At 49.5% G+C, this 22167-nt stretch overlaps 1 protein-coding gene across 3 annotated transcripts in view; it reads left to right on the plus strand.

The window, feature by feature from the left end:
* The first annotated feature begins 3144 nt into the window (after window positions 1-3144).
* LOC119379424 (transcription elongation regulator 1) overlaps window positions 3145-22167 on the plus strand; it is a 417021-nt gene continuing 397998 nt past the window's right edge. For all 3 annotated transcript variants that reach the window (XM_037648731.2, XM_049411976.1, XM_037648732.2), the window contains exon 1: window positions 3145-3351. In XM_037648731.2, coding sequence (XP_037504659.1) covers window positions 3236-3351 — 116 coding nt within the window. In that variant the 5' untranslated portion in view covers window positions 3145-3235. The remainder of the gene's footprint in view (window positions 3352-22167) is intronic.

Genomic DNA, 22167 nt, shown 5'->3' on the forward strand with positions numbered 1-22167 from the left:
TGCTTGCGTGGTGGGTGTTGGCAGAGTAGGCACGGCACTACGCACTACTGTACTGGTGTTGATATTGAGCGTGAACTGTGTGCATTAACGAGAAGGCAGTTGCTAGGGTTACGTCCAGACGTAACTGTAGTCACCGCTATCGTTACGTCCAGACTGAAGTCCCTAGATTTTTCCCTGTTGAAGAGCAGGGACAATCTAGGGACTAGTCATGTGGCTTTCCACAAACGTGAGTACATTATTTTCCTGTTGCTCAGTGAAGGCCCTCTGCGCCCTTCGGGCGCGGCAACCTAATCGTGGCTTCGCCCTCGCTTTGCGAGTGCGGCCATTTTGCTAACGCTCAATGGCCGGTTGGCAGGGTCACGGTCACGCGCTACTGGCCGCTGTCGCGGCCACGCGCTGTTGAGCCCGCGCGCGTGCCCCTTCGGGGCAGGCGGAGGCGCACGTAACCCAAGAGCCGCGTCGCGCTTCTCTGGCAACAGACTTCAGCAACACCTGAGGAGAAAAAAAAAAGAAAAAAAAAACGCCAGCAGCGAGGTTCGAACCAACGTCCTCGCAGTTCTGAGCACGACACGCTAGCCGCTGCGCCACTGAGGCCAATCGGTTCGGTAGGTCTAACGGGCTGTATTTGTATTGCCACGCTGGACGTAACTTTTAAAACTCGTTATTCTTACGTCCAGACGTAACTGCAACGGCTCGTACCGTTACGTCTAGACGTAACAGTAGGAGCCGTTGCAGTTACGTCTGGACGTAAGAATAGAGAGTCTTAGAAGTTACGTCCAGCGTGACGATACAAATACAGCCCGTTAGATCTACCGAACCGATTGGGCGCAGTGGCTAGCGTGTCGTGCTCGGAACTGCAAGCACGAACCTCGCTGCTGGTGTTTTTTTTTTCTTTTTTGTCTCGGGTGTTCTGAAGTCTGTTGCCAGAGAAGCGCGACGCGGCTCGTGGATTACGTGCGCCTCGCAGGCGCGCGGGCTAAACAGCGCGTGGCCGCGACAGCGGCCAGTAGCGCGTGACCGTGACCCTGCCAACCGGCCATTGAGCGATAGCGAAATGGCCGCACTCGCGAAGCGAGGGCGAAGCCACGATTAGTTTTCCGCGCCCGAAGGGCGCAAAGGGCCTTCACTGAGCAACAGGAGAATAAGAATAATGTACTCACGTCTGTGGAAAACCACATCCGAACTAAAGTCCCTAGATTTTCCCTGCTCTTCAACAGGGAAAAATCTAGGGACTTTAGTCTGGACGTAACGATAGCGGTGACTACAGTTACGTCTGGACGTAACCCTAGCAACAGCCTTAATTTTTGCCTCGACTAAAGCGCGGTGTGGGCAGCGCCGCCCTGGCGGTCAAAGCGGGCATACTCCAGCCGCTCCCGCGGACGAGACATGGCGACTGGTTGAGGCGATGCGGGCGCGTATCGCCGAAACAAAAGAAAAGGATGCTGGCGGTACTGTTGCGCATTCAAGTGTCACAATACGTAGAAATGAGGGAGGACGTATGCTTCTATGATTTTTTTTTCTAAAACATAAGAATAGGAACGGATGTGGCGTTGCATCCCAGCAGTCAGGCGAGCACAGTAATTCTGCTCTTGCTCTACTGTCTAGTGGCGTCGGGCTGGTTTTTAAACGGAATTGCGCGTGTCTGCTAGATTTATTCGATAGTGAGGACCACCATTGGAAACCGGGGCCAACGGACGGAATTTAATCGGTGTTTTGTCGTAAATAAAACGTACATATTATGCAGCATGCGGCATATGTAATAATTTTTTCATCTGACCACCACCAAGCTCCTAATGTCACCGCGTGCAGTGAATATGATACGATAGGCAGATAGTATACATTATTTGCAAACAGTTAAGCAGAAGGAAAGCTGTCTGTCTACGAGATGCGTACGGGGGCACGTTCGCCGAAGCCGCTGAACTGTTATGAGAAATACGCACCGCGATGGATGCCTCCGTTGAACTTCACTTGTGCTACAGACAGAGTTGTCACGAACAACGCAGTGGACTACTCTAATCGTAGCTTTCTGGAGTCAGCCGATGCGGTAAAGCTTCTTTGTGCATTGGCTGCCGCGGCGAAGTGACATCGCAATTTATGCCTCGCTAGAAAAGGGTCAAATGTCTTGGATTTTTACTCGCCGTTTAATTCGCCTAACGTGCTGTGTTAGTTTTTTCGCTTGCCTGTGTCTACTTAGAATAAACGTGTTTGATCAACATTGACAATTGCTGGCGTTTTACGTGCCAAACAAGGTATGATTATTAGGCACGCCGTAGAGTGGAAATCAGGATTAATTTCGACCGCTTGGGGTTCTTTAATGTATGCACCTAAATCTCAGTACGCGCGGGTGTTCTTTGTATTTCAACCCCATAGAAATGCGGCCACCGTGGCCGGGAATCTCCGCGCCCTCGAGCAAAACAGCGCAACACCATACATGATATGCTGGCACGGTGGTTTGCTTCATCACGTGGCCGTGGCCGTGGCTTGATCAACATCCGCGTGCATACGTATACCGCGGGCTGGGCATACATACCACGGCAGAGAAACGTTCACGCAGCTACCCCTTGCCTCTTACTTTTTTTTTACTGCAGTAGTGGGCAGCTGGTATCGACGCAGCACGTACTTATCAATGGAGGCTTGTGAGCCTGCACTAGCTTGACACAAATCCCAGCACGCAACCAGAAACTGGTGACGACGGAATCGCCACCACGGCACAGCGCTGTCTCTTCGACGCCGTGCTTGCTGAGAAAGTAGCCTTCCAATGCTTTCCTGAGAAAGAAGCCTTCAGACAATGTTATTTTTTTCTAAACCATAGTGCAGTATTACTGGCGCAATGGCTGCTCGAGCTGTTCGCGCCTCCGAGATTAGCCGGTGGCGCGGAGGCCATGCGAGCGGCTGAGTTATGTCGCGACTCCCCGCCAGGCGCCCTTTTTCGGCGCGCCACCTATCCAGCGCTGGTCTCCAAGTAATCTTGTTTTCCCTACTATTGAGGTCATTGAGGTTATTGTTAAAAACTCTATAAAAAATGTTGACACTAGAATATTAGAATAAAAAGTTTGAATAATATTAAAAAGCAGCAAATGAATTCTTTAAGATTTAAGTAAACCTGTTAGTCTCGCCCTCTTTGTTAGCGAATAAAAAAGCTTTTGCCCAGGTCTTTTGAACTTCCGATAGCCCGCGTCGGCAGGAGCTTCTTGTGCCGGTCCTTTGTAGTTCTGCTGATGAAGAGTATTTGCCGATGGGCGACAATACTTTTGAAATGAGCGATAGTGACGGCCCAAACGACGTTGTGAAGGGCGCTTTTATGCATCGCAACCGAGGCACCGATGGTTTTCCCCCAAGAGGTCCTCCAAGGTACGTCGGTGATCGCGATCTGCTGATTCTTTTTCTTTCTTTTTGAAATGGCGGCCCGATGGACTCTCTTGTAGTTGAGCCAGAGAACTCACCACTCATTCACTGCTTTGTCTGTTGCAGGCGCTCTTTTCGAAGGGAATGAGCAGAACGCGCGCATTTCCAATTTCCCAAGCCACGAACGTCGTTTATTGCGCGTTTTCTTTATTCTGTCGTTTAGCGGGTTCATTTCATTTTCAAAATAACGATCTCTTGTTTTGAAGACTGTTTACAAAGCTGTTCCAGTTATCGCGTGTAAGCAATTGCCTAGTGTAGCGCTTTGTAAAATTTTTTGTAGGTGTCGAGAAAACCAGCAAATTTTCCCACACCGATTTTGGTTTCTTTATTTAAACCTGATAGGGGCTGATGCGGTTTTTCTAATATGCTGTAACCAGCGTTATTTACAGAATTGCTGTTCTGAAGAGTAGCATGAAGATGGGAGGAATTAACTAGTGCATGTGTTAAGTAATTAACGGAACCGCATTTCTTAATGTCTTATCTTAAATATTGTGTGAGGTAGCAGTTGAACCTTTTGTGCTTTTAGACATCGGACACCCGTAGTATCATGCACTGGCTCGCACACACACTACCTGTAGTGTTTGTGGGCGCTTAATTGCCTTCTGGGCATCACGGGGCGTCACATGCCTGTTGTTTTTTCACCATCTTACATCTTATGAAAGATGAATATACAGTGCTCATGGATTGAAACGACACATCGAAAATTTTAGTATAATGACTGGTATGCGCAATCGCTTAGGATAAATGCATCATGCCACTACGAATCTGCCTGTCAAAGGTAATGTTGGGTCTGACACAAATGTTCCGAGTCAAAATGCGCCGATATGACTCGAACTGAAGGCGGTGGAAACGAAAATACATGTATTATATGGCCCTCATTTGCCCCATTTCAATTCGTGAGCACTGTACACCTAATTGCCAGGTTCTTTGCATTGCCTTCTGGACACCACTGGGTTTAACACACCTGTTTTTGCACCATGTTTCATCTTTTGAAAGAGGAATGTATACCAACCTGGCTCACTTTTAGTTGTGTTAAGCTTTTTCACCAATTTCAGTAGCGGAGTGCCCATAGTTGCCTCTGGCACTTTCAGGAAAGTGCCTCATTAGCTGAAGCTGCTTTCATAGGGATAAGAGAGCCACAAACAGGTGTAATCTGGTTTTTTTTCTCCAGGCCTGTCAGTCTGTGCATAACTCAAATAAGATTTTCATGATGACAATGTTTCCCGATTTGCTACTACAGTAGCCTATTGGTTATGGTGCTTGGCTGCTGACACGAAAGACACTGGTTCGATCGCTGCTGCGGCAGTCACATTTTGAAATGCCCATGTACGGTGTGATGTTGGTGCACATTAAGGACCCCCAGGTGGTTGAAAGTGTCCGCACCTCACACTTTGGGATGTTAAACCCCACAAACCAAAGCAATGTTTCCTGATCTGTTGTAATTATGTGGTACTACCTGCTTTCAGTAACAGGAGCATTTAAATTGCATAGGAGTGCCTTGGAAATAGGCCACACAACACACTTGAGTAAAAAGCTTCTTATTACTCTTTATTTGGGTACATTGAACCTGAAATTCGAGGATGCCATTGTTATATTCTCAATACACCTCATAGACGTCAGACTCTGCCCAGGCGGCGCTGCGAAAAACATCATTACCAGCACCCTCATCGCAGCCGTGACGCTAATTGGGTAGTGCATAGAGAGCCGTCCACAAGCGAATGTGCATAGGCCACAATAGAACCTCTTCTTTTGTTAATGTCAAGGCACGGTTACCTGAAAATCAAGGACCTGGAAAGCTTCTTTCGCTAATCCACGCTTCAGAAAAGTAGGAAGCTCATCAAAGCTAATTGTGGGTACAATGCAAAAGAAGTTTCAGTTATTTCGGTGCGCTTCAACGCGCGAGTACAAGTGAGCATCGCTCGACATCGAGTTCGAGGCAAATCCTCCTGTGTCCGTTCTTTACGCCTAAACGCGTTGAATTTGGGTATAAAGTCAAAGCAATGAAGTACATGCACGATCAATTTAGTTAGTATTTTATCTTACGATCAGTGGCACAAAGCTCACTGTATCGGGAACGAATGGCCCTGACGATTTTTGCCTTTTCAGTTGCATTCTGTTGCTCTTGCTTCCTCTGCATTGGACGGTTCTTTTACATATCCTTGAATGTTCTGTCGACAATTGTCTTCCGTTTGGATGTACTGTAAATGGGGATACGTGCGTGTCCATTTTCATGGGGTACAACTGAAAGAAAGGCAAACCTGAAGGTGGTCGCAACCGACATTTTGCGATTTACTTGTATGATGCCAGTGTTAGCATTTGCTATTTAAAACCGGAAATTTGAGCCTTCAAAAGGTACGTGCGCGATGCTGTGTGGCGATCAATTCAGATTATGGGAGGTCGCAGTGTGCGTGATGTTGATCTTCAATCTGCCCCTAGCTGCTCACTCTGTGTTACACTGCGCGCACCATGGTCAGAGGACAAGGTTACCATGGTTGTTTTTCAGGTCTAAGCAAAACAGTAAGAGCAGAGCTGCATTATCACACTTTCTCATGTAACTGGCTGTTGAGAACATGGGTAAATTTGCTTACCCAACCCGTTCGCAACGGCCCTTATCCAGCACTCACACCTTTCTACTTCGTACAACAGGAAATTGGTAAAACTAAAATGGAAATCGGTAAACTAAAAGTTGTTATTCAGTCCTTTACGTCTGTGGCAATTCACAACGCAACAGTAGCATTGACTATGCGGAGCTGTCGCGTCTGCTTTTGTTTTCGCCATTGTTCATAGCTCTCTTTCTGAGTGTTGAATGCACAAAACACACGGAATATTAAAGGGACCGACAACCGCTGTTATAACCGGGTATTCGGATCTATCCCACCGCTGCCACCAGTGTTACGACCGGGGGTTAGCGGCATCCCACCGCTGCCACCAGTTGTTACGGGTGGGTATTTGGATCCATCCCACCGCTGTCGACTGTTGTTACGAGCGGGTATTTGGATCCATCCCACCGCTGCAACCAGTTGTTACGAGCGGCGTCGTTGTCCGATGAGGACCCAGGGGGTAGCGTGGAGCTGAGGGGCGGGAGTCGTACCGCAGGCCCAGGCATGTCCAGAACAGCAGGAAGCTGAGGCAGAGAGACCGGCGTTGAGGAAACTTAACAGACGTTTATTTACAACATCACAGAGGACAGGATCGTCAGAACGACATCTAGTCCGATCGATTCGTCCCGAGCAGACGCTCTGCTGCTCCTTAAATATGCTTCATTCCCAAGATAGGGAAACTCCTTAATCGGCAAATGTCCAGTCACAAACGTGCATGCCTTTGGAGCTGCATAACTAGCAAACGTCCAATCACAAACGTGCATGCCTTTGGAGGGTCCGTCTCTTCGACACATTGGTCACCGCCCCCAGGATAACAATGCCAGGGACCACTGCACTCTCACTCTCTACGTCCGACCAGTTTGGAAGAAAGGGGGGCAATGTCACTTCGGGGAACTGAAAATCCCTTTACGAACAAAGGCACCAGCCTTCACCAAAACAAGCTCGTTGCAAACACGTGTTCCACGGAAGAGACCCGCGCCTAGCTGCCAGCTTCCCGCCGAAGCGCTCAGTTCAGGGAAAAGACAGCAGGTGTAGGTGTCTAATCCGTTCTCCAAAATGAGGGGGGGGGGGAGTCCAAGAAGCAGGAAAACTCGTTTGGAGACAGCTGGCCCAGGACCTTCGTATCTGCTTTGTAACAGCTTCCCCGGCGGCAGGCCGAGACCTCGACGTACAAAGGTCAATCACCTTTGTGGGGAGAGGTCGATGAAGACAATGCTGGTGAGCTGAAGCCGTGCACACCCCGATGCTGCTCTGCTGCATTCCTCTGCCACCTCCGGTGATCTCGAACATCTGGTAGCGTCGTCCAAGTTTGGAGAAAAGCTTCTTGCTCTGCTGGCCAACATTCCTTCTCGAAAGACAGCACCTGTGTCAACCACGCGAGAACCACAACCGCCAAGCAGGCAAGCGCCCGTACTCTCTCCCTGAGACCCACCAGGCTTTTACTTCAAACAAAATGTCCTGCTCTCAATTACAATAGCAGCAGCAATTCCAACAACCCAACCTGAAATAGGCTGCTCAAATCCACAAACACATGTCGTGATGAAGCACGACCCCAACAACAAAAAAAAAGGCATTTGTAAACCTGTCACATAAAAAAATGAACCTAAATACACAAGCCAGAGTACCCGACGCCATCAAGTTCCCTAAATCGCAAACAACGCTAGCCTTTGGCTAAAACGCTTTCGCTCATTGCACTTGGCAAATGAGTACTACATTAAGAAAACAAAGTGCTTCAAACTTAATACGAAATAAAACTGAAAATCAAACTCCCACGTATACCATAATACAAAGTGAAAAGTTAAAACCATACTGACGCGCTTACTTGCACGTAACGCCAAAACAAATCAGTAGTACGTTAAACAGAGGCTTTTAACATTCAGCCTTCATCTCTGTAACCACTACGAGCAGCTCTCCTCTACTCGAGCCTTACCAGCTATGTTTCTAGCTGTCAAAACAAAGGTATCTAAAACGAAGGATTTTAAATCAGCCTACATCTCTTTTAAAACAATTCACAGCTCTCTACACGAGCGCTAACGGTCCATGTCTTTAAAGGGCCCCTCACCAGGTGACCTAGCGAATTTTAGTTAGACATTGCAAGTTGTTGCGAGCCCAATAAAGAGCATTATGCCACAAGAATTTTTCTAATCGGTCCGTTAGAAGCTGAGAAAAACAATAATTTGTAGCGGCGCGAAACCATAATGCGAGGAGGCGAGCTGCAAACCCTTGCCGCTCGCCCCGCGTAGCCTTCGCAAGCCAAATCCCTTCCCTGCCCTCTTCGCCACGCGAGCGGAAGGATCACATAACGCATACGCATGATCACGTCATGCGCACAAAATGTCACGAGCGCATGACGCGCCCGAACCAGCCCGAGCCCCCGAGACGTGAGCGGTGTTGTGGCGGTGTTCTTTGCGCTTCATCTCTGCAAGTTATGCCGAATGCGCCCTCGCCGATCACTTGGCTTTCAACCTATTACTGAGCGCGAAAGCTGCAACATTTGTACGGACGCGAGACTAGCGGTGTGCCGCATGAACATCTAGTTAGACGCGGGAGGATAAATGAGCCTAATGAGCGCTGGAACGCGGTAGAATATTAGTTTCGTTGTAAAGGGTGGCGTCTGCACGATGCGCAAAGCGCGAGAACGCGAACGCGTGCGAAACGGAGGTAGATTAGTCTCGAATCTCGCTGGGATTCGCAGTAAAAATTCAAAAAGAAAACGCACACATTCCGTTTGTGTGTTTTATTATTGCTCTCAAGTTTTATTCATCCATTCAAGCTACAAATTACAAAAACTACGCGTCGTGTCAAATAATTATCGCAGTGTCACGTGCTACTGTTGGCGACGTCAGAGCACAGTCGTCTACGTAGAGGAGCGACGTCACAGCACTACTACCTACGTAGGGCCATTCTCTCATGTACGTCATCCCCTCATTCTCTAAAGCGGGCGCCCGCGAGAGGAAGGGCAAGCAGCGTTCAGCTTGAAAATTGACCCATTTACGCGGCGCGTAGCGTTGCAAATTTTGGCAGACGTAATCGTGAACGCCTAGTGCATGCATTGCGCTCGTCAGCTCAAAATTGTCAAACCTGGTGAGGGGCCCTTTAAGAAAACAAACAAATAACCAAACAACTACCTCAGTGTCTGCTTCTGCGATAAAGAGGAATGTAAAAATTTTACAAAACAACGCTGCATTCCTTCCTCATCGGCAGGCGACAAAACATTATCAAGCACATCCGTTCCAAAATTGAATACAAGGTAAATTCTTAGTATTCAACGTTACACTGTGCTTATCTGCATGCGGCGCCCTTTCAGACGAGCTCTGGGGAGACGCGCATGCCACAGATTTCGAGGGGTCCGGTCTCGACAAAGGAACAAACAGGGTGTCTACCGACCGGGAAAACCGGGAAAACCGGGAATTCTCAGGGATTTTGGGTAGTCTGGAAATTCTCAGGGAAAACTCAGGGAAAATGTGCTCCCATCAGGGAAAATCGACAGTAACTTTATTCAAAGGGAAAGAAACTCGCGGCAGCGCTGGCTCGATATTTTGTGAACGCATTTTTCAAATCAAACGGCCGCTGCGGCAGCGGGGAAGTGGCGCACCTCGATGCTGTCATCGCCTTCGGAGCGGTGGAGTGGGAGAGAATCCGGCTAATGCGTGGCATGCGCGAACCATGAACCACGACACATCGTATCGCGCAATGTTGTCAGGGTGTTCTGTGACTGCGCGGTGTAGTTCTGTATTCTTTCTCGCGCGTGCTGTGCGTTAGCGCCCGATATGGTGTTTTTTTTATCGCCGCGTGTCAAGTAACAAGCATGATTAGTTGTAGAAGCGGTAGCAGTAGCGAAACGAGCTTCAGTTATCTGCAAGCGATCGCGATCGTTCAGGAAGCGGATGTCTTCGACAAGGCTGGTATCTGGCAAGTCATCCCGATCGGCGAGAAAAAAGACGACGCTTGTTGGCTGTTATCGGAGAGCTCACTCGCTCTGATCCCGAGCTTCAAAGATGCTCTTTAGGACTCCGTGAAGAATAAAATAAATTTCCAGGCGAGAGCTAGCGTAACTAACGGGCCCATTCACAGCAAGTGAAAGCTTTTTTCTTTCTTTTTTTCCCGATGAGGGCACTGCTGAAACAAGTTTTAGGCAATCGACCGATATTTTTTGGGGCTGCAGCTCGCACTTACCAGCCACACCACGTGGATGTCTGCTACAAAGCCGAATTACAAAACTTTTCAGAGCCAAGGCATAGCAGCGACCGAAATTCGCGACACCGGCACTGGTCCCACTTTCTCGATTCGGCGCGCGATGTCGGAAAACAGTAACGTTTCCACCATAATTGGATGTGCCGTAATTCAGGCTGTTGCCGTGCTTTCATGCCATCTTAGCCCGCAGCTATATTGCTTTTTTTACGATAGCAATTATATAACACTCCGACGCGATTTTTCGCCTTCGCCATGATCTTCCTTATCAAGTCCAAATTGCGATTACATCACCCCGCGCGTCGTATGCTCCATGCGCGAGTGAAAGCGCGCGAGCGCTGCCGATGAACGGGGCTTAAGCAGAGATGAAACGAGCCGACCGTCTTATTCGCGCGATGGGCACATGGAGATAGGAGCCGGAGTGTTAGAGAGGTGGGCTGCGTGAGTCCGACAGGAAGTGCGTACTTTCTACCAGCGTGTGTGGTCTTTTGTGGGGATCAGTAGACTGCTTATACCTTTGTAGGTGTTGTGCTCTAATTGCAAAACTTCCGTTGAAACCATAGCAGTGGCGGATCCAAACGGGGGGGGGGGGGCGGTAGTGTCGGTCGCCCCCCCACCTTAAGCCAGCCCCCGCCCCCTTCCTTCAGTACCTGTCGTCCACCTCCTTTGTCAGGCTGCGTGTTGAGTTTGCCCCCTTTTTCAGGTTGCTTTGCCTGCCACTGCCCAATAGGGATAAAGAGAATCTTGTCCCTGCTCTCTACCTCTCTCATCGCTCTACCCTTTCCTGCTTCCCTATGCACATTTACAACGAAGGCTTCTTAGGCACCGCCATAATACCCTCTGGGCTGTTGTAAATATGAGTGACCCACAAAAATGCACTGCTGAGCGGGGGCTTCAGCCTTTGTACCCCCCCCCCCCCCATTAGGTACCTGAATCCGCCCCTGAGCCATAGATAGGACACTTCTCTTAGTGCAGCGGCTGCGTTTCCTGAAGGAGCTAGCTGCTAGCTTATATTCATATAAAATTCCTCTTTGTTGCTATCGAATTTACTATTTTGCTCTCGCGGTGAAACTGTGACTCTTTTTTTTCTAACGTGGGATCGTTTTCGATGTTGTGCGTTCGTGGAGAGCAAATGGTTCGGCTGGGCAACATGATAGCAAAGGCGTTGCAGTGCTCTGGGCAACGCGCCAGGATATGACAACAACCCGCAGCAGCAGAACAAGCGCAATTCCACAGTGCATTGAACCCGCATTTGTTTCGTATTTACATGTGACACTCTGGCATGGCATCAAACTGTAATTGCTGCACCGCAGGCTCAACAAAATTGATTTTTTTCGCGCAAAAAATAAAAAAAAAAGTTTTTTTCATGTCGCCATAGTAGTCGAGCATTCTTGTGGCATTTTCAATTTAAGATTAATCGTTCAGTAACTACGCCTTGCATGAAAGGTCAAATTTCAGTCTAACGAAGTTTCGATATAACGAAGTGAGTTGCCGCTTTTATCAACTTCGCTATATTGAGGTTTAACTGTTCTATGTACTATTTAAATGGGACTAAGTCGTTTTTATTTTCTAATGTGTGTACTAGAGAGTGACATCACCGAGCGATATGGTCTCTACCCATCTTGACATAAAACAAAGTTCTGTTTCACTCAGGGAATTTTGCAAAAACACTCAGGGAAAACCTGGAAAACTCGGGGAATTTAGAAATGTCAACTCGGTAGACACCCTGAACAAAGAAAAAACCTGTCCGCGCTCAGTAGCTCAGTAGCGGCCTCTCGATTCTGACAAAGGGCATAAGCCGTCAGCCTTTAGCCACGGTGGGGGACAGTCTCTGTCGATTCCTGCCTACGCCACACCTCGCTGTTCACCTGCCTCTACTTGGCAGTGAAAAGGATGAGACCAGGCGAAGATTTCGGCATCTGAATTTCACTGAAATTCTTTTCTTCGTGACACGCCTCACGTCCGATCTAGATTTCCGCGGGACTCTCAACTTGGAACTTGTCCTAGCACGCCTTTTTGGGATTTCAGGCCTAGCCTGTATCTTGGCGTCTCGAAGAATGCGGTCGTCGCGTTTGGCTAGCGCTTTAGCACGCTTACCGCCACTGGTCTCTTTTGCGTTCGCCTTTCGTTTGCGTCGGCGCCTTTTTCTCACCGAATGGCTCGCAGCGCTCATAGTCTCGGCACTAGTACTCTCAAGTGCGCTGCCTTCGACATTCGCTGCCAACACTTTAGGCGGCTGAACTGACTTGTCCTCTGGGCCGTTACTAGGTATCTCTGAGTCTGACCTAACGGTAGTCCCGACACTCTCTAAGTCAGCCAGTTCGCCCTGAGATGTCTCTTCAGCTTCGGGCGTTCTATCGCTTTCGTGGATAGCCCCTTTTCTCTGGCCTTCGAAGTCGGCCTCCTGCTCTTCGCGCCTTTGACACTCTTCAATCTCACGCGCTTTGCGTAGTGCCTCTGTCTCTCGCGCCACACGAAGTGCTTCTTGTTCTCGCGCTTCCTCATCTAGCGCTTTTCGACGCGCTTCATCCTCACGCGCCTTGCGGAGCACCTTAGCCTCTTGCGCCACGCGAAGCGCTTCTTCCTCTTTCGTCTTACGTAGCGCTTCGTGCTCACGTGCTTTGAGATGGACCTCAATTTCTAGCGCTTTACGGCGTGCGTCATCCTCAAGCGCTTCAGCTCTGTCTTTGTTGCCTCGACTTTCGCAGTCAGCAGGACCTGAAGCACCTAAGTGGCGCAACAAGGCATCTTTGGCCTTATCAAAGTCTTGCGCTTCCTCCGTGGATAAGCGCTCCAAAATGCATGCAATTTGGCGCGGCAGCAACGTGACAAGCCTCTCCAACCAAAGGTCTCGGCTAACGCCAACGTCCTCGCAGACAGTCTTAAAGCCCGCAAGAAAAGTCTCAATGTTCTTGCCTGACTTAAAGACGTGGAGACGGCATCGTGCTCGCTGCCACTTAATCGCCTGAATTTCACGATCAAGCTCCTTCATCTGGTGAGCATGTTCTCGCGCCCGAGCCTGCCTCTCTTCGCGCCTTTCGCGTTCCTCTGCCTCTCGCTTTTCGCGCTTCAGCCTCTCATTTCTTTCTTCCGCTTCGCGCCTTTCTTTTCTTTCTTCAGCCTCGCGCCTCTCATTTCTTTCTTCCTCAATTAGCTCTAGACATTCTGAGAGCTCGTCGTCGTCTGCCTCAAGGTTCTCAATAGCCTCGATAATCTCTGGCTTTCTCATTTGTTCTCGAACATCCAAACCCAAACTTTTAGCTAACTCTAGTAAAAGCGGTTTTTTTCAGTGCCTTCAGATTCATGGTTGCTGCAAGTGCTGCTAACTTCACTACTACTAAGACGCTACGTTCCTATGCACAGGTCAACGTAGAGTAGTTACCCAAAATTACCACCTTTCATGAGACAAAGCCTGGTAAAATCTCAGTGAAGAAAAGTCAAGCACTCACCACACCCTGCAGCCATGATCTCGGCGGAGACGATCCCGATGCTGGCACGAGCTTGTTGCGACTTGTCGTGAGCAGAATCCCACCGCTGCCACCAGTTGTTACGACCGAGTATTTGGATCTATCCCACCGCTGCCACCAGTTGTTACGGGCGGCGTTAGCGGCATCCCACCGCTGCCATCCAGTTGTCACGAGCGGGGTCGTTGGCCGACGCGGACTCGGGGTAGCGTGGAGCTGAGCGGCGGGAGTCGTAGCGCAGGCCCAGGGATGTCCAGAACAGCAGGAAGCCGAGGCAGAGAGACCGGCGTTGAGGAAACTTAACAGACGTTTATTTACAACATCACAGAGGACAGGATCGTCAGAACGACATCTAGTCCGATCGATCCGTCCCGAGCAGACGCTCTGCTGCTCCTTAAATACGCTTCATTCCCAAGATAGGGAAACTCCTTAATCGGCAAATGTCCAATCACAAACGTGCATGCCTTTGGAGCTGCATAACTAGCAAACGTCCAATCACAAACGTGCATGCCTTTGGAGGGTCCGTCTCTTCGACACATTGGTCACCGCCCCCAGGATAACAATGCCAGGGACCACTGCACTCTCACTCTCTACGTCCGACCAGTTCGGAAGAAAGGGGGGCAATGTCACTTCGGGGAACTGAAAATCCCTTTACGAACAAAGGCACCAGCCTTCACCAAAACAAGCTCGTTGCAAACACGTGTTCCACGGAAGAGACCCGCGCGTAGCTGCCAGCTTCCCGCCGAAGCGCTCAGTTCAGGGAAAAGACAGCAGGTGTAGGTGTCTAATCCATTCTCCAAAATGAGGGGGGGGGGGGAGTCCAAGAAGCAGGAAAACTCGTTTGGAGACAGCTGGCCCAGGACCTTCGTATCTGCTTTGTAACACCGCTCAGAACACAAATTGAGATAAACTCACTAATAGAAGGATTGTCTATTGTATTGTCTAAAACGAACCCTGTTTTTCTCATTAAACACAAATGTCTATCTTTATTTCTTCACTCAAAATTACTTTTGGCGCCTCTGGCGGCAAAAAGTGAACGTGCACATGTACTATCACGTTACCTTTTACTGGTGTATGCTGTTGATTGTCTCTCTGTTAGCGTTGAAATGCACCACACTTTTAATTATAATCTTTTCTAACGTAAAACGTGCAGATATGCATTCGTTTGCACTGAGAACAACAGTGGTGCCGCCTTCGCTTGACGTATGACCCGATGCTCATGAGTGACAGCATGAATGTTGTTAGCTGAGGGCCTAGCGGCACCTGCCGACGTGATGGAAAAGTATGAAGAGCGCCTTGTGGCCTCCGAGATTACCTCCAGCGACACGTTGCCGGAACTACTCGCGGAGCCCACGAGCACCTAGCTTGTGTGGCGGTAAAGAGATCTCACGTGACAACGAGCGTTTGGAAAACCTATTCTACCTGCTTTTGTATTCCAATATGGTCGGAAATGTCAATATGAAGGCGGTTAACCACAGTTTCACCCACTCCTGTGAAAGCAAAACCTTGAGCATAGTGCGAGGAGGGCTATCGGCGTCGCTATCACTTCACAGTGTTGCTGGAGGAAGTGTACGTACAGTTCAGGGGCTTTTCAGATCGAAAAATGCTGCGAATAAACCACGCGCTTTTGGGATTAACCGCTGCAGTTACAAACACTGCGAAGGGTGAGCTTTCTATTGTGCCATAAAAAGCTGGGTGGAGAAAATAGGTTGTCAGTCCCTTTAAGCTCAATCCTTGTTTTGGACTCGCTAGTTGCACCTGGTTCCGCAGCAAACTTTGCAAAGGAGTCGGAGTTTGCACTACCCAGTACTGCTTCAACAGGAGTGATTCTAGCCATTATGCATGATTGGACTTGCTGTCGCTTCCGGATGGGAGCAAAGGCCTATTGTATGCCTTTTCCTTGATTTTGTCGGCGTGAAGTTTCTTCCTGAGCGCACTCTTCACCTCGGAAAGTTGGCTTTGAAATTGCTGAATCTGCTGCGTCACCTGCGACTGCATTTGTTCTTGTTGCAGCTGTATCTGCTGGTGCAGTTGCTGTAGCGGTTGTTCCAACGGCGGTTGTGCTGTTTGTGCGTTTTTCATGAAAGCGGTCTGTTCGACCCTCGGAGCTGTCGCCTGTGGCATGTGCATGTCCTTCCCAGAGTTCTCCTTCCCTGCCGCGGCGTGCAGTCTGCCCTGGCCACTGGTGTTGATATCCCTGTGTTTGATAGCTTTCATTAAGGGAGTACTGACACAAAAATTTTGACCTTGCGTTTTCTTGCTGCAGTGTGTTACTGGGGGCCTGTTAGTCATAACACGCCACATCGTTTGCTGCAGTGCACGACAGATAATTAATTACAGGGTCTTAGTTACCGGCCATTGTCAGTTTCGGTTTCATGAACGACAAGCCACCGGGTGCAACTATCACCACCTAGCAGGTGCAGTGCTCGATCACGTCGGCACACAGAACTGTGACGCACTTCCACGCGGTTCGCGAGCAGCCGCCGAGAAGTAAGCTGCTGGAGCGAACGCGGTAAAAAAACATGGCGGCTATGACGTCGTCATAACTTGTTGCAGCGTGGTCACGTGAGGGAAGTGGGGGGTCACCAAAGGTCATCTCTGAGGATGTCAATAGCCCGAGGGTGTCGATGGCTCACGCATACTTGAAAATTCATTTAAAATACCTTCCAAGCTATATTCGCTGTTGATATTTTGCAGATGATATACGCATGTTCACGGGAATTGACCCCGCAGGTTATCTCGGCCGCGAAATTTTGTTTCAGTATCCCTTTAAAGTATCTACCTTGCAGGTGAGTTCGTTGCACTTGGCGCGCATAACTTCGAGCTCCTGCCTGATGCTTACGCATTCGTTACATTTGTTTATGGCTTGTGTTATTTGTGTGTTCGCTGGAGCATTGGAATTGGCAGCTATTTCTGCCCAGCCTACCTTTCTGGTTTTTTTTTGTTCTTTTTCTTCCTTTGGTTTGGGTTCCTTTCATCCTGCTACGGCCTCGTTGTCGACGTCGAACGTGACCCGGACCGGCTGCGGCTCAGGGAGATGTCCCCCGCAGAGCTGAACCATTGTCTCTTGTTTTTCCCATCGCTGCTGTCTTTGCGACTACGCTGGGTATTCCTCCCGCCGTCTTTTTCTTGGTTGTGACTGGGCAGACGTCTTGCCTTTTTCCGGCGATCTTTGCACTCGTGAGCACCGGTGAGATGCACTTCGCTACACAGCACGCACTTAAGCACACAAGTATGTCCCGTTTCAGGGTTGCACAGTCCGTACTGTCGGCACACACGCAGTACTGGTGTCGGGCAAACATCCGAACGGTGCCCCAGTTTGAGGCAAATCTAGCAGACCTGCCTTGTGGGGCGGTAGAGGTGACAGGTTCTCTCGCCTCCGTAGTAATTCATGGACCTCGGTACCACCTTCCCATCGAAAGTGATCACCCTAGTCTTGAATTTTCCAAGCATTCTGGCTTGTAAGATCTTGACCCCTTGCGTGCGGACTCGAATATGCGCTATGAGCTCCTCACGTGGTGTGCCCCTGCCTCGCCACGGTGGTCTAGTGGTTATGGCGCTCGACTGCTCACCCGAAGGTCACGGGATCGAATCCCGGCTGCGGTGGCTGCATTTTCGATGGAGGCAAAAATGTTTGAGGCCCGTGTACTTAGATTTAGGTGCACGTTAAAGAACCCCAGGTGGTCGAAATTTCCGGAGCCCTCCACTACGGCGTCTCTCATAATGAAATCGTGGATTTGGGACGTTAAACCCCAGGTATTATTATTACATGGTGTACCTGCGTCAATGCTGTGAACGCTTCGCGAACCACCTCGCCCGGGGTCGCCACGTTTGCGTTCACCTCGTACAACTTGTTGTCAAGGGTCAACTTAGTGATTCTTCGTAAGAGATTAGCAGCTTCCTCCTGGGGCGTGCTAGCAATGATGATGTTTGAGCCGTTTTGAAGCCTTATAAGAAGGTCTTTGTGTCCACATGCCATGGTGACGGCTCGCGCCTCTTGATGGTTGGTGAAATTCCTTACGATCAGTCCTTGCTTTGGCCTGATGATCACTTTGATGTCTTCCTCGGAAGCGGATGCAATTTTCAACGGAAGGGCTGTTTCGTTTCCTCTTTGCTTTTTAGTGCATTCCTTCCTACGTTGGAAGTGACATCGTGTTGATCCTCGTTTCGCTGTTCTTCGGAAACCTCTGCAATCCCAGTTGCTGTCCTTTATCCAGTCCCAGTCGCTGTACTTTATCCTTTGGATGTCAGATGTCAGAAAACTCGGACAGGCGAAAATAACAAACTGGAATGCCTTTAGACAAGACTGCGAAGTAGAACCAATTCAAACGATTGCAGAATGGAGTAAAGGGATCTGCGAGGCATACAAAAGGACAACAAAGTCAGTGGAAAGGACGGACACCACCCCTTAAATCGACAAACCTTCTACGCCTGTAGGAAGCTCGTAGAAGCATGACCAAAAGATGGAGGAGACAGAAAGGCAACAGAAAATTGAAACGAAAAATCACTGCGTTAACGGCTGACTCAAAGCAATACGTGCAAGAGCTCTCGAAGCAAAACTAGAACGAATTCTGTGACTCGCTCAAGGGCACGCTAGGGACTGCAAAAACTTGGGCGCTGCCGAGAAACATGATCGATTCAACCAAGTCCAAAAAAGAAAACGACGCTACACAGAATCGGCCACAACTTCCAAGGTAATGATGCAGAGCTACTAGGCAAGATCAGAGAACGATACACTGGGTCTGTGAACATCGCTGCCTCCACGGACCCGTATCGAGGTGCCGAAAACAATAAACTCAACTGCCCCATTACACAAGAAGAGGTGTATGCGGTGGTCAGAGTGGCTGTCAAGAACACAGCATCTGGAGCAGACAAGATCGGCAATGCAGTCATAAGAAACCTGGGGCCGGAACAAATCTATGACGGAATTCCTGAACAAGCATTGGGAAGTGGAGACCGTTCCAATGGAGTGGCGACGTGCGCAGATCATCACCATCCCAAAGCCAGGCAAAGAGCCGAGCCTAGAAAACCTACGACCTATCTCACTGACTTCGTGCTTAGGGAAACTGTATGAACGAATAATTACGATCAGGCTGCAAAATTACCTGGAAGGTAACGACCTCATGCCTCACACGATGTTTGGGTTCCGTCCCAAGCTATCAATGCAAGGTGTCTTACTTCTCATCAAAGAAGAAGTTCTCAGCAACGTTCCTAAGTATGGAGAACATGTATTACTGGCTCTTGACCTCAAAAGCGCCTTTGATGTTAGCCATATCATCATACTATCGGCTATAATCAGCTTGAATTGCGGGAAAAAAAAAATCCGCGGCTACGTCAAGGCCTTCCTCACAGATAGGACTGTGACCATAGGGATGGGTGACCTGCAGTAGACAAGTTCAGGCTGCCCAACAAGGGCACGCTGCAAGGGTCCGTGATTTCACCTATTCTCTTCAACATTGCAATGGTTGAGCTGGTGGAGAAACTGAACGCTATAGAAGACATCGGGCATGCAATGTACCCTGATGACATCATGATATGGACGACGGAGGGCTAGCTGGGACTCAAAGAAGAGAGACTCCAGGTGGCTGCCAATTGCGTGGACGAGTATGCAAAAGCAAGAGGACTATCATGTTCCCCTGAAAAGTTGGAAATACTAGGGGTGCGCAGGCCCAGACAGGGCGACAAAGTCTACCTAACAGTCACACTGGCTGGGGTCCGCATACCGGAAATACAGACATTAAAGGGGTACTGACACAAAATTTCGCGGCCGAGATAGCCTGCGGGATCGATTCCCGTGAACATGAGTATATCATCTGCAAAATATCAACAGCGAATATAGCTTGGAAGGTATTTTAAATGAATTTTGAAGTTTGCGTGAGCGATCGACACCCCCCCGGCTATTGACACCCTCAAAGGTGACCCATGGTGACCCCCTACTTCCCTCACGTGACCACGCTGCAACAAGTTATGATGACGTGATAGCCGCCATGTTTTTTTGCCGCGTTCGCTCCAGCAGCTTACTTCTTGGCGGGTGCTCGCGAACCGCGTGGAAGTGCGTCACAGTTCTGTGTGTTGACGTGATTGAGCGCTGCACCCGCTGGGTGGTGATAGTTGCACCCGAAGGCTTGTCGTTTTTGAAACCGAAACTTACACTGGCCGGTAATGAGGAGCCTGTAATTAATTATCTGTCGCGCGCTGCAGCAAACGATGTGCCGTGTTATGACTAACAGGCCCCCAGCAACACATTGCAGCACCCCGCAGGGGCGTCTGCGCAAGCAGGCGTTTGGTGTGTAGCGACACCACGGACCCGAGCTAACGGGGGGGTTTCGACCTCCTCCCACGCCTAGCCGTGCGTGGCTTCGCCGTGTCCGGGGAAAAGGGGATCCTGGGGGTTGAGCCGACGCCGGGTGATTGGACCTTTAAGGCCCCCCGGCAGAGGCAACACACCCCTTTGGCCCCGGCTTCACGTAGACGGCACCCCTGGGCTGACCCACCCAGGGGAAATCGGCGGTCACCTTTTCCTATCCCCCTCTCTGATCTTTCACTTTCCTATCTTCTTTCGTCGCTGTCCTGTCTCCTATTCCCTTCAGTTACTTCGCAATTTTCATAGGTGGCTTGGGTTAACCTTGTGCAAGTAGCCAACCTTGGTCTATGCGCATTTGGTTATAGTAGCGGTGTACGGCTGGCGTCTGCATGTTTTCAATTCCGTGAATCTTGTAGCGTCCCCATGTTGGGCTCCGTGGTGGGTGGCCGCCATTGCTGCTGAATCATTTTCCATTATTATGCATAGAGCATTCCCATTAATAAGCGATCGTGCCGCTTCAAAGCGTGTACGCACCAAAGACCTGAACTTTCTAAGCCGACCAAAAGAAATATTCCCTACCTATCACGTAGTCCACTGTGAAAAGACTGACAAAACAGCTAGAACCGTGTCCCCATTTGTAGTATCCAGAACACTGACAGCTACCTTAGGTGCTGGTTATAAAGTTACAAAAATGGCCAGTGGCGACCTCCTTCTCCAACTTCATGACAAAATACAGTTTGATAAATTAAAGAACCTCGTAACTTTCGGCGAAATCCCCATCACTGTCACACCCCATCGATCAATGAATTCCGCACGTGGCGTCGTGTCAGATACAGACCTCCTTGATCTTACTGAGACGGAACTCCTAGAAGGCTGGAAAGATCAGCACGTGACCAATGTGAAACGAATTATAATCAGGAGAAATAACCAAGAAATTCCCACTAAACACTTAATACTGACCTTTTCTACAAGTGAACTGCCACAGAGCATTGAAACTGGGTACACAAAAACAGCTATTAGACCATACATCCCGAACCCCCGCAGATGCTTTCAATGTCAAAGATTTGGCCACGGCTCTCAGAGCTGCCGTGGTCGACCTACCTGTGCGAAATGTGGTGTCCAAGGCCATGCCTCGGACACCTGTAACGAAACACCACACTGTGTGAACTGCGACGGCGACCACGCTGCGTATTCACGTGCCTGCCCAAACTGGAAAAAGGAAAAAGACATCATTTCATTGAAGGTTCGAGAAAACATCTCATTCAAGGAAGCACGCAGAAGGTGCTCGGCCTTTCACGGCCAAACCTATGCTGATGCGGCGCGTCAGGGGGCAGCGTCGCATCGGCCACCGCCACTGTCCCGGCCCACGCAAAGTGAGCCACCGACCGTGGCGGCTGCCCCCATGGTGGCAGCAGTCAAGACTGCTCCACCTACCAAGCCACTGATCCAGGCGACTCCAGGGTCGTCGGGTCTTACGACCACGCCTCGCCAGGCGAGGTCGGAAAAACAAACCAGCGGCTCGCGTACGCGGGCGTCCAGTGCCTCACACGAGGCAATGGACACAACTCCGGTACCCCTGGTACCGAAAGAGAGGCGTAGCTCCTTGGAGCGCGCCAAGAAAACAAAAAAGCCGATAACAGCGCCCGCCGACGGCTCTGTTACTTAAGTCCCAACTTTCCGTTTGAAAAACAGCTACTTCCTTTTCGTACACACAGCACTACTTCACTTCCAATATGGAAACACAAATCATACAATGGAACGTCAGAGGACTCCTTAGAAATCTCGACGATGTCCAAGAACTATTACACAAACACTCACCAAAAGTGCTGTGTGTACAAGAAACACACCTAAAATCGAAACACACCAACTTCCTACGTAGTTACATTATTTTCCGAAAGGACCGGAACGATGCCACGGCGTCATCCGGTGGTGTAGCCGTTGTAGTTAATCAAGGAATAGCATGTACACACTTACCACTCCAAACGTCCCTTGAAGCAGTGGCTGTTCGAGCGGTTCTTTTGAACAAACTCGTCACCATTTGCTCGCTCTACATACCACCACACTACCAACTGCAAAAACATGAATTTCAGTCTTTAATAAATGAACTCCCAGAACCTTACCTGGTCCTTGGGGACTTTAATGCACATAGCAGTCTATGGGGCGACTCTCGCTGCGATGCACGAGGTCGTCTGATTGAACAGTT

The sequence above is a fragment of the Rhipicephalus sanguineus genome, chromosome 1 (genome assembly GCF_013339695.2).
Source record: "Rhipicephalus sanguineus isolate Rsan-2018 chromosome 1, BIME_Rsan_1.4, whole genome shotgun sequence".
NCBI lineage: Eukaryota > Metazoa > Arthropoda > Arachnida > Ixodida > Ixodidae > Rhipicephalus > Rhipicephalus sanguineus.